This window comes from Glycine soja, chromosome 17 (genome assembly GCF_004193775.1).
Source record: "Glycine soja cultivar W05 chromosome 17, ASM419377v2, whole genome shotgun sequence".
NCBI classification, from domain to species: domain Eukaryota; kingdom Viridiplantae; phylum Streptophyta; class Magnoliopsida; order Fabales; family Fabaceae; genus Glycine; species Glycine soja.
Window position 1 is genome coordinate 4764149 of NC_041018.1, and position 15269 is coordinate 4779417.

Below are 15269 nucleotides of genomic sequence, written 5' to 3' on the forward strand. Positions count from 1 at the left end.
TTTAGTTTTACTCTTGTTAGAAAAAATAATTTAATTCTTACATGTAAAATCGTTTTTAGTTTTATCCTTATCATATATTATTGTTATTGTACTGAGAGAATTACACATACTTATTATAACTAGTATTTTTTTTTGCACTATATAAATAAATACTTATCTTATACAACTAAAGTTATTAATAATTAAAATTTGTAATAAATAAATAATTTTAATATATAAATTATATTTTATATTTATGGTAAATAATTTATATTGTGATATTTTAATTATTGATAATTTGTTTTAAAAAATGTGAAAATTCAAGATAGAACCAAGAATGCTAAAAATGACGGATTAAAAGGGATAAGAAGTTTTAAAAAAATCTTAAAAACACCCCGTCAAACTATATAGTTTGCTATTCATTTTCCTCTGGCCTTAAATATTTTACCATGCTAACTTCAACTTGAAAGAGTTAAAATTAACAGACAATAAAGATTCGGTTGTGAATAATTAAACGTACGCAGGTAAGTTTTTTCTTTAGAAAGTAAATTCAGTTTTGTGACATTTTGATTATCTTCAAAAATCAATACGTTTGCACATTAAAATTTAGTCTAAAAAGTTGAATTTTGTAGAAGTAAAATTTGGGTTGCTTTTATAAACTCCATTTGCAAACTTAGATTTAATCCAAAACTTTTTACTATAGAAAAAATTTATTTGGCTTTGACAAAAAGATTTTGATAATTGAATGACTTTTCAAAATGCAGAACAAAAAAATGAAGTCAAAGAAAAATTCCTTCAATAAATCCTGCAGAGTTTTGTTGAAAATGATAAACTCAAGTAAAGTTTAATGGGGTGGTTTGTAGATGGACAGTTTATAATTGAAAAGCGCAGAAATTACCACTTAAGTCCTCACATTATACATTTGTGAAATCCCTTTATCACAAAAATAGATAATTATTATTTTTTTCTTTTTTCGATGTCACATGCATCCTTTACTTCAGAGTCAGACAAATATCTTTCTGTATTTAAGTTGCATATTAAAATTGGAATCAAGACTTTTAGTTAAGTTAAAATAATCATAAAAGATAATTGTTTTTTTGATAAAAAAAAAAAAAACAACACCACAGTAACAAATAAAATAAAAAAATAATTAAAAAAACGTAGAGTTGGGAGAAATAAAAGAATGGAACCAAACAAGCGAAGTGCACAACACATAGATAAGAAGACAGAAAGATCCAACACTCACTCTTCCAACTTCCACTCTCTCTCTTTCCGACCAAAATGTCGATCAACAGCGAATCTACGCCGCCACCGGTGATCGGAAAAATCGGGCCTTACACCGTCTTCATGACGCCGCCGTCTACACCCAAACCCGCCGACGACAACCCCGTTACCACCACCAAGATCGCACCTCCGCCGCCTCAGATTCCCAAAGCCGTTCCTTCCCCCAAACCCAAACCTCTCTCCGATTCCGACGATTCCGTTTTCGGCTTCTTCAGAAACGCCGTTGCCAAGGTCCAAACCGGTGCGTACTTTACTCTTTTCAACTCTATCTTAGGTTATTAGGTTCCGTGTCGCCAAAAACGAAATGTGCCACGCATTTGGAAAATTGAAAATTAAAAATAAAACTAAGATTATTTAAGTAAGTATAAGTCGTTTTTAGATTATTTGGATTTTGAATTGAGTTGTTGTTGGAAAAGTGTGACTCTGGTGGTGATTGATGACGTCTTATCTCGTTGTTATCTTGATTTGTTATCTGATATATATATATATATATATATATATATATATATATATATATATATATATATATATATATATATATATATATATATATATATGTCTGACTCCAAAATTATTATAATGTAAGACTTAGTCTTATGATCTTTTTGGTTATTAGGATTCTTGTTGGTGTTTTGATTACTCTTTTGGGCAAAACGCATCTTTTTAATTAAAAAAAAAAAAAGATGTTCTATTTGGCTGAGATATATATACTCTCTTCTCTTTATGAGCTGGTTAGTTGGCTTGGAAGTAATTTCTAGTTTTTGTGAAGTAATGAATATATTCATTAGTTGTTGTCTTACATGCACTTTGCTGTTGAGGCTCTTTACTGTTTATAGCCATGAATTTTGTATGAAAAAGTACGATAAACTTCACATGAAAATAAATCTATAATTTGATTTCAGATCCTAAAATACAATAGGACTTTGATTGAGTTTTTCATCATCTTGTGTATTCTTTTGAGCAAATACCCATTACCTTTCCTTTTACAGCCCACTCAAGTTTGGATGATCATTTGGCACGTTGGTTTGGATTGAATCAGTCAAAGTATCAATGGGCTCTTGATGATTATTATGAGAGCAAGGGAGTGGTAAGAAATTGATTGATATTGATACTAATAGTTGCAAGATTAGTGTTTATATGCTTTTAGAATTGGATTTTCTTCTGCTTGTTTTGATGTGACTCCTTTTGGTAGTTTGATTTCAACCAATGTTACCAAATTTGGTGGTTTCATCTTAGAACCATGACTTGGTTCATGTGTACCTATTTCTGGTTCTTTGCAAATTGAGTTCCTAGTTTGGCTTTTTTCACTGATGGTGAAGTATGAGAAGGAGAAAGAGGAGGAAAAGGTGTTTGTTGTGACCTGGACCCCTTCTCCTGTAAATTCTGAACTTCACCTACAAAAAGAAGGAATTAGAAGATGAGGAGAGAACAATGGGAAAGAGAAAATGGACTATCTCTCAGTTATTGTGATTATTGCCACTTCAGTGTGGCCTAGGGAGTCCAAATGGGGCTGTAGTTGCAATAATTAACAGTGAAAGATATCATATATTTGACATGGTAACTTATCATATACCATATACCTGTACCCTGAAGAGTATTGTATATCAGGTAACTATGATTTGCACTGATATGCTTTAAATCAATTTTACCCAACTTTAAAACAAGTGGGGCCTTCCCTGGTTCTTTACAATCACGTTAGTGATTATTTTCATCTCTATTTTATTAGGCTAATTGATCTATGACTTAAACTTATGAAAGTTGGAAGGAAGTGCTTAGTTTCAGTTTTAACAATCAAAATGTTAGTTAGTGAAGTACAATTTGGAGTCCAATGAAAGAGTCCAGAGAAAAGAGTAGTTTGAGGCTGATAAGAGACTCTTTTGTGTTACTTCTTACTTCTCAACATTGAGGCCCTTTATGGCATGATTTTACTATGGACTGTTCTCTGAATATTATGTACTAGTCAATAGGTCTTCCATAGCAATGTGCAATACTATTGTGTTGTATAATTATGACAGCAATCTGAGATCTTGACCTTTCTGGTAAGGATTATGGTGCCTTTTCATTCTGAGGAATGAGCATTTTATTTTACTACTAAATGTGTTATTATCCAGTGCCCATGATCACTCCCCCCTCTCTTTGTAAGTGAATACTAGATTTTCAGAAACTATCGTAGTTATGCCATGTCCTCCTTGTTTCAATAGCATAATTGAATTCTCATTTGACTTGCACAATAAAAGGTGTCATAGTGCATATGTGTGTGTATCTGTTGTGTGTTTAACTTCTAAAATTTTGAGGTTTTGACTGTAGGAAAAAGGAGACATTAAAGTGAAAGAAATATCGAGCAAAGTACAAAGTGTTTGACTTGCCTAGAGTTGGTGGTAAGTACTACCTTTGTTTTGCAATTTTTGTTATCCTTGAATCGTATGAATGACCCTTTTAACTAGGTGATTCATATCCTTATGCAGGATTATTCAAAAGTGAGGTGTGAAGACTCCTGCTTTGAGTATATTTATACCTTTGTATTTATGTGGAGTAGAATGAATGCATCTGATATGTCAAAGTTATTTGATCTACATCCATTGATATGATTCAATGGTTATTTTCCAACTCCTGCCAGTTGAGTCTCACTGGACAGTCTCTACCTGTAATCTAATTACCAAGTTATTTTCAGGGGCAAATGTTTTGTTTTTGTATTGTAGTTTGGGTCAAGTTTTTGGGCTTCTCATGATGGCAGGGTTGTCTCCTAAGTATTTTGTTTGTAATCTTGGGGGTAAAGTCTGCAGAAACCCTATGCAAATTATTTCAAGCGATAGTGATTAGTTATTAAAAAATATCGTAATTTGTCCAGTAGTTGACTAGTTTTCGTCTCACCGTTTTACAATCATGAAGTTATATAAACATAAATGGATTATGTTGGGATCCTCTGTGATTTTATATAAACTGTAGAGAATCTTAGCCATCAAAATGTTGGATTATGTAGTAAAAAAAGTTGTACACACAATTGGAAAAATGAATAGTTGGAGTAGCAGGTGCAGGTAAATCACGAACTTGAGGATCGATATTCGGAATGTCAATTTCGGTTTACTCTTGTTATGTGCCTTTTATTTGAAGTGAGTTCGGCTTACCATATTTCAGGGATGTTTGGCCAATGGTAGGAAGGCTTAGAACATCCGCAATCCAACATATCTCTCCTTAAGTGCTTAAATATGTTTCACTTGCGCACAATTGTTTTTTCAACTTAAACACTTCACAAGTACCCAATCTTTTTAAGCCAACACTTTTCTTAAGGCTCTTAAATAGATTTTACAAAAAATCTCATATCTTCGCATTTCATCAATAAAATGTTAAAATATTCTCATTAGAAATAGTTTTTTTAATTCTTTTTTAAAAAACATCGGTGCTTATTTACTTTTCACCCGTACATTTCTCCATTGGGTTATGCTAGATAGCGACCAGTGGTGCCAAATAAGAGCAATCATTATTAATTGACACTAATATTAAATAAGATCGTTATGAGTGATAATTTTTATATGAATATTTAATGAAAGTTATATATACTTAAGATTCGAACTTGAATTTATTAATCAAGTTGGACTGGTTTCGTGTCAATTTATTCATGCGTTTTGGTAGTAAATTAAAATAATTTATATAAAAATATCTTACTCTTGTGGGGTTAAAAACATTTTTAAAAGTATCAAAGAGTTATTAATAATTTTTTTAATTAAACGAGTATATTCTATACCACATGGATTCTTAAAATTTATCTAAATTTTTTAGAACATAAATTAAAATAAATATTTAAAATTGTACGAAGTATTTGCATAATAAATTCAGGCAATATTAAAAAGACGTTAAATACGATTATATATAAATTACAATTAATTACAAAATTATAAAAACAAAAGAACAATAATAAATATAAAAAAATGCTCACATATTTCATGTTCGACCGAACATGTCTCCTTTCCTTTCGAACAAGGATATAGAAAGATGCAAAAAAAAAAAAAGAACAAAAAAGGAGATACAAAATCTATCCGGTGTATTTGGATTAGAAGATGAAAATATATATATTTTTAAATTAAATAGTTTATAAAAGATGTGAATCTCACTAAAAATACAAAATTTTCTCCAATATTTTTTTTTTCATATTTCCTTTCAAACACATTGAGGAAAAAAAAAATACTATAATCTCTATTTAATAAAACCTAGCTTAAAATCGAAATTAGGGCCCAAAAACCCTAGGGGTTTTGCCACTCGGCCGACCCTCTTCTCCCTTTCCCTTATAAACTTCAACCTTCGCACCACTTTTACTATTTCTCCCTCCCACTTTCACTTGCAGGCGAAACGCAGCGTTTCGGCATCATGATACGCGGAGGCCAAAACTACGTTTCTTCCGCTCCGGCGTTTTCAAACGACGGCAAGCGCCTCCTCGTTTGCAGCGGCTCCACCGTGTCCATCTTCAGCACCGGCACCGGCTCCCTCGTTTCCTCGCTCGAAGGCCACACCGCCTCCGTCACCGCCGTCGTGGTGGTCCCCTCCTCCACTGGCCTAAGCTACTGCTGGACCGCTTCTGTCGACGGTACCATCCGCCACTGGGACTTCTCCGTTCCCGAATGCGTCAATATTATCGACCTTTGCTTACCAATTTTCTCTATGGTAACACACACATCACCGAAGGAACACAATAAGCATTTGTTAATTGTCATTCGCTTCAAAATATAATGCTTTTTATATCTTTTTTTTAGGTGGTGCCTTCCATATTGTCTCCTCGGGAAGAAAACGGGAAGACGCCGCCGAATGTTATTGCTTACGTGTCTGTTCAAGGTATAAAAGCACCACCGGACAATCCCACCAAGCCTCTTTATGGACAGATCAGGAAGTGTAATTTGACCCACTTTCGCTCTGTTAGCAACCTTATCATGAAAGAGGTAAATTGAATTAATCAATGAATGGTTAGTGTAAGCATTGTGAACTATGAAAAACAGCTGAACAGGTTTCAATCAATCATGTGCTTTTTCATGTTTTTTGCTGCTAATTATGTATGCACAGCTTGTTTTGTTGTTTCTAAGAGTATTTAGTTTTCTTACTTTCATTTAGAGAAGAACATGGGTGAATATTATTAAGGACATTTTTGTAGTTTTCTTACTTTCATTTAGAGAAGAACATGGGTGAATATTATTAAGGACATTTTTGTTTAGATGGGAGAGGAGGGAGGAGTGGCCGAAGAGCAATACTCAAACTTTATTTCATTTGGACTGCTTGTTTTATTTTATTTTAATTCAGGAACTTTGTAATAAGAAAACCCCTGAAATGATTTGATTTCTGTTCACCGGTTCATCCTCAGATGTTGTTGGTCAACATATATGAGAATGCAATTTAGTTTTTATTATTTGTTGTTGTTGCTTAAGTGCATGCATGTTCTCTCACTTTTTGACAGACTGAACGGCCAGAATCTTTAACCATTAGTCCCTCGGGTAATTTTTTGGGTATAAAAGACAAACGGAAACTTCATATATGGGCAGTTCCTAAAAAGGACTCTGATTCCGCTGTGTCCAAGAAGATTATCCTGCATCATACAAAGACGTTGACTGTTCTTGCATTCCATCCGACAGAGAGAACTGTGGCTGCTGGTGATGTAACTGGAAGAATTTTAATTTGGCATGAATTTGGTGCTCAGAAGTTCTTGAGCAGTAGTGGATTAATCAATGGAAGATCAACGGATCAGGAAAATAAGGATGGGGTTAGGCAAAATGATGATGCTGAATCAAGCGTCACACGGCATTGGCACTCTTCTGGAGTGAGTTGTCTATCTTTCTCTTCAGATGGAGCCTTCCTCTACTCAGGTAAGTTATATTGCCTGAAGTTAATAATAGAAGTCATTGAACTGGGGAATATGTTTGTCTGAGCTCTCCTATATTCATGTAGAGCAATATAATTTATTGTTTATATTCCTTCATTTGATATCAAGGTGGGAAGGAAGGAGTTCTCGTGATTTGGCGGTTAGACACAAAAAAGAATTATTGCTTACCAAGATTTGGATCTCCACTTTTGTATTTTGTAGATTCTCCTGATCGATCACTTTTCTCAGTAAGGATTACTAATATGTAGTTGAACATATAATAAATAGATCTGTCTGGGTCTGTCCTGACAATTAGCCCATATATTATCTAACTAATTAAGGGTCTGCAGATATCTCATGCAGATAATCAAATGCTTATATTGAAGAAGCCTTCAAAGCCAATGGAAATAATCAGCTGTATTTCTGGTATCAAGGTTAGTTCCTATGTTTGTTCTCGCTGTATTCTTATTTCTCTGGTCACTATGTCCTAATATTATTTCTAATGCACTGGAAAACCACTGCTTTTGATTGTTGGACAACATTTAGAAATTATTTTCTTCATTGAAAATGAAATTACCGACCATCATTATAATTTTCTCCTTAATATAGGCTTGCAAGCTTGAAACATCAATTGTCAGTTTTAAGAAAACATTTGATTTTGATTAGGGGAATTTGTTAATTCACTAACACATCATACTATACTAAGAAAATATAAGAAAACTTGTAACAACAATGAAAAAACAATTTTATTTTTTATCCATTTTATATCAATATATTAATATTTTCCTGGGTGCTTGCATAACAACTTGCATTTGCTGGAACTTGATATAACCTTTACATTTTATTTTTTTTTTGTTTTTGCAGCCCCCTTTGTCTTCTCAAGATATATGTGAAGGTCTTTCCAGCCGAGTTGCCTTTGACTGCACTTCTGGTTTATTGGCTGTACAAACAGAGAATTATGCCATCCAATTCTACAGCTTGTTTGCTAATCGCGAAGTTTATGAGGTAATATCTTTTTGTTCAAGTTTTTTTTCTTAAACTTCTTGAAATGGCTGGGTCCAAACCCCACCCCACCCCCACCCAAAAAGGGCTTTAGTCTTTCTGCAAGGGAAATGATCAGTTAGCACTAAATATTTAATTATATTTTTGAAGTTAAAAACCTAGTACATAGACACTGTTGCTTTTACCTCTATATATATGTGGGTTAAAATGTATTTTCATTGTATTGAGCTATTTTATTTCTACTTCTCATGAATAATTTTTTAATAAGCTCCAGATATATCATTATGTTTTTAAGTTCTCATTTTTTTTTTCAATTTACGTTTATACTTTATATTAATCTGGTGTTTGGTTGGGTGCTTCTTACTTAATTTATAATTACTTTTAAGGTGTGATAACAGCATCAAAATTAAACACATAAAATGTATAATGTTGAAATTTGTTTTCTGCAGGTTCAAGTCTGTGAAAGAAACCATCAACCAGTTGATGAGGTCACGGTATGTGCTAGTTACATATAATTTCTTATAATGTGATATATTGACAATCTTGGTTGTTAGTATTCTCAAATCTTGTTTCAGCTTATAAAACATTTGATTGATGAAATGATGATTAAATCTGTTCAATGGAATATTGTGGCTACAGGTGGTGGTGAGCTTGGTAGAGCTATCTGTTGATGGCTCTATGATGGGTACAGTTGATGTCAAGCTTCCTGAAGATGGAATAGGAGGTTTTATTTGTTTGAAGTTTTGGGATTTGGATGATAACAAGAGATTTTCATTATCTACCCTTATTTATGAACCACACAGGTTTGTCCACGGATTATTTTATCAAGGAAAATTAAAAAATCTCAAGTTTTATAAGTGGGCCTGCATAATGTAGGCATATAGGTAACTTAATAGAATTGCATGACTTATTCCTTGTTCAGTGTTGGGATTGATTTTTTGTAACTATTCTATAACTCTGCTAGAATTGCCCTTCTACCTTGTCAATCTGAATTTTAGGTGTGTAGTGCCTTTAGGCTTTAGATATATTAGAAAGTGGAGTTGACACATATATCTCCTTATTGATAGGGATGCTCATATTTCTGCTGTTGCCTTCCATCCTACTCGTCCTATGGCTGTCAGCACATCTTATGGTGGAGATTTCAAGGTAATTTTGGACAAATTGTTATGTATGCTTAGGATTTGTTTCTGGTGGCACTTATTTACTTTACTTTTACACATTTCAGATATGGGTCTGCAAGGAAGAAATTCAGCAAAATGGCCAGATGGTTCGGAATTCTGGTTGGAAGTGTCATGCTGTTGGGTCATACAAGTATATAATCCTACTATGATTGTTAGAATTAACCAATATTTGCTTGTGTTGGCTATAGATGTTGAAGAAAAACCTACCAATACTTACCGTTTAAGCTTTGCCTTCAATATGTAAACCCCAGCAACCTCTTATCCTAGTGTGTTGTGAACTTGTAAAAAAATTGGATAACTTTATTGAACAAGGTAGTTATCATTTAAATATTGGAAGGGTCGCAGATTATGGATATCAGCTAACAACAAAATCTTTCTCCCAGATTTCTTTTTAGATAAAACAAAAAGGATTAGTAGTGGCATGAAGTTCTCTTAAGTATCCAGAGATTCCTGGCTGAACCCCTTAATATGTGCAGCTGTTTTATTTCCTTTATTGTTTTGTTGGTTTTGTACTTGGAAGTATATCAACTTTGTTGTAATTTGGCCCTTCGTGGCACTTAAATAAGACTAATTTGCAAAATGAAGATCATAATTATATTCTTCACTTCAGCAGGATGAGCAAAATATGATTTAGCTGCTGATTGCTTCTGTTTGAAATTAAGTTGATTATATGACTAACTCGTTGTCATGATGTGGATATGCCTATGCAGAAATAAAGCCATGAGAGCTGCTGCTTTCTCAGCTGATGGTTCTGTGCTGGCAGTTGCAGCGGACACTGTTATTACATTGTGGGATCCTAATAATAATGTCCTCATTGCTGTTATAGGAGAAACTCCAATGGTGATCTTCTTCATGCGTATATGATATTGCTTTTGGGTTCTATATTTTAGGATTCATTAATTAGTACTTATACTTGTTCCCTTCTCTATCTCTAATTTGTTGTAATTTTTCCCAGCCTATTACGAGACTCGTCTTTGCTGGAAAGTCAGATTATCTTCTGTCTGTATGTCATGGTTCAAAACCACAGCTGTCTGTTTGGAGTATGTCAAAGTTAGCTGCTTCTTGGTCATACAGACTCCAAATAGAAGGTTTAAAGATTTTATTTCTTTTCCTATGATATACTGACTATGATTTCATATGTCTCTTCTCTTGTATTCAATTTTAGAAATCATGTATCATTCAAATTTCTTGGTTGATATTTTTCACTTTAGTTCTTTGTGTATTAGCAGATACTGTTTATCTTTCTAAACTTATGATTACATGATGGGAATACTGTTGATCTGACAGAATTTTGATGCATATTCATGCAGCTGTCTCCTCTGCAATAGACTTGTCATATTTTGCTGTCCTTGCGCTCCTTCCCAAATCAAATGAATGTACATTTAAAGGTGATGGGATAATCTTATTATTCAAAGTGACAGATCCTGTTCCGGTGGCTTCCTGGTCTGTAACTAAGGTACAATCCCTTTATGTCTCTGAAAAATTCTGACTATAGGCCAAAAAATTGAGCTATCAACTGTCAGCTTTGAGAATAGTTTCTAATGGTTTTTAAATCCACATTGCTAGTACTCTTATGGAGTTTATTGTGCATATTTATTTAATGAACAAATAAATGGCATTTTAATTCTTATTGTTACCAAATACCAAATATCGGTTATTACAGTGTGGGATTTAGGGGAGATATAAGGTTGGTTGAGGTTGTGGGTTCTATCTCTCCTGCTAACAAAACTAACAACTAACCTTTGCTGATAAAAAAATTTTAGATTAAGTAAAACTGCATTCAAGCTGAATAACATTGCAGTTTTCACTGTTTTGCCTTTTGCAGATAAAACCATTGTTACCAAATTGTGGTTCATCGTGGAAAAGCCAAAATCCGCCATGGCTTATGGCAGAGTGTGTTGCAAACTAATAACAAATAGAAATATAGCGGTTGATGCATACGCACATGCTCATACACAATAATAAACAAAAATAGGCCATATTATAAAAATAAAAAACTAGAAAGAATATATTCATTCTCAATTCATAAAAGTTTACATATAAAACTAGAAAGCTCAAAATAGAGATGCCAAAGCATTGAACAGACACTGTCAGACTAACCGAATTGAAAATTAAACTGAAATAAAATTATAAAAACGAATGATGAAAATCTTATGTAGAATATAACAAAATATAGACAAACATGGATTAGAAAATGTTTAGAAACAGAAAACTGAGTGAAAAAGGGAAAGACATAAGTGAATCTTAAAATAATTCAATAAATGAAACAAAAATGGAAGACATGTCAATTAAAAAAATAAATAAAAATAGCATAGCTTAAAAAAATTGGAGACCGTTATGTCTTTAATGAAGATGATGGTGCTCATTGGAAGGAGTGCTGGAATGGGCCTCCCTTGACGAGTGCCAGAGTGGGTCGTGCTCACTGGTTGGAGAGAAGTAGAGTCTAGAAACAGGGACTCTTGATTATTTTCTGTCATCTGCTGATTAAGTTTGGAAGAAAGCCTTAAATTATCAGGATTTAGATTCCTATTACTAAATTCCTAAAATACTGGAATCTTTTAAAAAAAAAGACAAAAAAGATCAAATTCAATCATCTCAAACCCCCAAGTCCCACCATCCTCTGTCATGGCAATTTTGGTTGCACAAAGCAAAATGACGAAGATGTGCAACACCATTGATGGTGACTTAACATTCTACCAAAATCTGCAATGCTATCATCATTACATTGACAAAACCGCCATAATGTCATGTTGGATGTGGTGGTTAAATGGAGGTCTGAGATGAAAAAATTCTGGAGAAGATTGTTGGAGACAAAGTTGTTAAATATGTTATGCTAACTGCTGATAGCAATAAAGAAATGAGTGCAAGCTAGTTTGTGCATTGCCTTTGAGATAGAATTAGAAACTAAATTTTCTATTTTATTTTCCCCCCACTTTTGGCAATATTCAGGTATGCGTGATAACCTCATAATAGAAATAGATAATTCAGATTGTTCAGGAATTGCATTGAGAAATATTTTCCAAAATTGATTTTTTATTTTTATTTTTTAATCTCCAGTATGCTTGAAGATTTATTTTGGTCGGCTTGTTCTTTATGTTTTGCTCTTTTCATTTAGGCCAAGGGAGGGAGGCTGGCTTTTATCCAAGGAGATCCATTTGAACGAGCAGTTATTGATGGGAAACCAACACAGACACTGCTTGCATATATAAATGGAGATCATGAATATGTCATCTTTCATCCATCTGGCAGAAAAGCCTGTGAGCTTAGTATGACTAAGCAGGATGATCTTGCGTTTGAAGAAACAGGTGAAAACTTTACTCCATCTATTGTGTTTTGATCAGGTTTATACTGTTCTGCTCATGGAAGAAGACAAGAAGACATAGGTTCAAGTTCAATCCCATTAATATGTGTATGTATTAGATGAGTAAGAGGAGCAAATCGTGGCCACACAATTAAAATGAATGGTGAAGATTAGGTTTTATTTGAAATGATCTTGGTTGTTCATGTTTAGTTATGTAGCCAAAACTAACTCCTCTAGCACTCATACTAGAAATGTCCCATAAAGAAAGAAAGAATGAATTGAAATAGGTTGTATGGTTAAAAAACTTCCACCTTTATGTCATCTTATATTTTAGTTTTCTATTTTTGTGTTAGGTTTATGGTAAAGAAGTCATCCATAAATAGATTGTATTTTCTGGCCTTGAATTTCAGGACAATTTGGATACGCATCAATTTATGGGGAGCTACCCAAGTTTGATTTGAAAAGGAAAATGGACTCATCGATTTCATCTGCTGCTTCTGCTTCCAAGAGGCCTTGGGAAACCATATTTAGTGGATTATCACAATCGTTGCCACCCCTCACTAAATTGTGCTCGGAATTTTTGGAGTCCCTGCTGGAGAAAAGGACAGCAACTGTAGAATGACAGAAGCACTCCATCCACGGAACTCCATCAAGGGATGATATTTGTTTCTTTGATGCCCACCTAGCAGAGGTCAAGAGGCCTATGGACTGGACTTGAAGTTAAGATATTTGAATGTTCTCTTCAAGAATGGTGTAAACACTACCTTCTACCCGCTGCAGGTTGGTCTGGCATTAGCAATTTGCCATTTTCACATGATGGGACTATTTGTCAAATTAGCTGATGCAGGAAAAGATGGGACAACAAAGATTTCAGCTTTAAATGGTTGGCTAGATGGTTTGGTATACCTGAGATGTCCCCCCTCTCTAAAACCCGATTTTGCCTTTGCTAGTGTGACCTTTAGTTATATATATTCTTTAATTTTCAATTTTTCAGTTCTTGGATGGGGCGAAAATTTTGACAGTAACGAATGATTTTGCAGTGTAGCAATGTTGTAAGCTTGATCACTGTCAACGAGTCTAGGTAGTATAGCGGTGAATGCTATGGAAGCTACAGTTCCTATGTCTAAAAATTAAGAAAGTGTGATCCTAAATATAGTGATAATTTGCTTTTTCGTTTTTCACCTAATTTCTATGTCTACTTTATCTTAGTTTAGTTGTGAGATGTGAAACCTGTACAATATTCCCCACCCGCTCGAAAATTATTTGAAGCCTGCATCTCACAGCAAGAGGGCATTAATTTAAGGGTCTTTTTTTAACGAGTATCCTAAGTATCGATTAGAAAGAATTTAATAAATTATTTTAGTTACTTAAAAGGTGAATATTGAAAAATGAAATCTTTTTGGGATGTGCACCTATTTCATAGCTGGACCACGTATGTTGATAAATGAGTAGATGTGATACAGATCGAACAATGGAAAGTACAAAAAGGATAGGAATAGGACCACGTAACCGAAACGGATTGAATATAGCAAACGACTATCAAAGAACATAATGACATTGGTTTGATTCGTTCGACAATGCCCCTGTGGTTTCGCAAAACATTGTCAGAAATTTGATAAAAACAATCAGATTTCAGCTTGGCTTACTTGGGCCCAGTTGTTCATCCCTTAAGTGCAAGTTATTGTGCATTGTGATTCGGGAATGAACTGTATTTTGTTAGTTGATAAGAACTATGTATTGGTCCAAGTAAAAGGGACTCCTTCCATTCTGACATTCATGTTTTATTGTTGGGTTGGCGTGTTGGATCTCTATCATCACCTCTTCAGGGTTAACCATAGTTTTGGGTATTAAATTTTCACTACCGTTCGAGGATACGCTAAAAATGTTAAAGGGAAAACTAGCCTAGAAATTTCTGAATGAGCCTTTGTTCATGGAAAGACATTTTGTCTTGTAATCCTAGAAAGTCATCGCTTTACGTGACTTCTCTCCTCTTTGACATATACATTTAAGAATTGCTATTCGGAGCAACAATAACATCATGAAAAAAACTATTGTAATTGCTTTCTTAAATAACAAAATCGTTCTTGCTAGGATATTTTTATCCGTAATACTACCAAGTTAAGTTCTGCAATAAAAATGCATAGCCTCTGGCCTTCTGTTTTGACAATTACAAGCCTCAACCCGTAAATAGTTTTTTTTTGGTCCAATGTTAACTATCACAAAATCATAAAATAATATATTTTGTTAAGCAATATTAAGTTATTAATGTTTATTCTTCGTTGCATGCACTATCTTGGTCATTGCATCATTAATTCCTCCTATTCTTTTTTAAGTTAAACAACCTTCAATTTAATAGTATTGAAAAGCAAAAGATATTTTGATAATTTGTCTAAGATTCATTCTCCTACTTGCTGAACAACTTTTTCGGCTGTTCGGGGCAACGTTCAACTAACACATATACATAAATGCAAGCCTTTGATTAATTAAGTTAACTTTGAAATTATATATATTTGCCGTCGGAAAACTATCACTTCATCGGCAACTTCCGCTCATTTAGTGTTATTTTTTTGTGTGCAAATGTACTTTATTTTATGAGTTCTGCCAACGAGTGTTTTAACAGTATTTCTTAAAGTAGTATTATATAAATAAAGGTTTTACTGAAAGGCATAATAGAGCGAGCTAT

General features: G+C 33.7%; 2 protein-coding genes across 2 annotated transcripts; both read left to right on the plus strand.

Annotated features, from left to right (window-relative positions):
- Positions 1 to 1166: 1166 nt before the first annotated feature.
- LOC114392096 lies at positions 1167 to 4113 on the plus strand. Its single transcript, XM_028353132.1, has 4 exons — positions 1167 to 1504; positions 2253 to 2350; positions 3571 to 3641; positions 3729 to 4113. Exons 1-3 carry the CDS (start codon positions 1261 to 1263, stop codon positions 3622 to 3624), a joined length of 396 nt encoding a protein of 131 aa, XP_028208933.1. The 5' UTR covers positions 1167 to 1260; the 3' UTR covers positions 3625 to 3641; positions 3729 to 4113.
- A 1386-nt stretch (positions 4114 to 5499) lies between these two features.
- On the plus strand, positions 5500 to 13772 carry LOC114393970 (WD repeat-containing protein 75-like). Its single transcript, XM_028355499.1, has 15 exons — positions 5500 to 5919; positions 6009 to 6191; positions 6701 to 7106; positions 7232 to 7350; positions 7453 to 7536; positions 7967 to 8107; positions 8554 to 8598; positions 8744 to 8907; positions 9172 to 9250; positions 9330 to 9415; positions 9996 to 10125; positions 10241 to 10373; positions 10596 to 10741; positions 12401 to 12590; positions 12997 to 13772. The coding sequence occupies exons 1-15, from the start codon at positions 5626 to 5628 to the stop codon at positions 13206 to 13208; spliced, it is 2412 nt and encodes an 803-aa protein (XP_028211300.1). The 5' UTR covers positions 5500 to 5625; the 3' UTR covers positions 13209 to 13772.
- The last annotated feature ends 1497 nt before the right edge of the window (positions 13773 to 15269 follow it).

Bases quoted from the DNA above. Each gene is read 5' to 3' on its own strand.
- LOC114392096 (XM_028353132.1), top strand. From the start codon at position 1,261: ATGTCGATCAACAGCGAATCTACGCCGCCACCGGTGATCGGAAAAATC. The intron at 1,505-2,252 runs GTGCGTACTTTA...TTCCTTTTACAG, and splicing joins CGTTGCCAAGGTCCAAACCG to CCCACTCAAGTTTGGATGAT. The intron at 2,351-3,570 runs GTAAGAAATTGA...TTTTGACTGTAG, and splicing joins ATTATGAGAGCAAGGGAGTG to GAAAAAGGAGACATTAAAGT.
- LOC114393970 (XM_028355499.1), top strand. From the start codon at position 5,626: ATGATACGCGGAGGCCAAAACTACGTTTCTTCCGCTCCGGCGTTTTCA. The intron at 5,920-6,008 runs GTAACACACACA...TCTTTTTTTTAG, and splicing joins GCTTACCAATTTTCTCTATG to GTGGTGCCTTCCATATTGTC. The intron at 8,599-8,743 runs GTATGTGCTAGT...TTGTGGCTACAG, and splicing joins AACCAGTTGATGAGGTCACG to GTGGTGGTGAGCTTGGTAGA.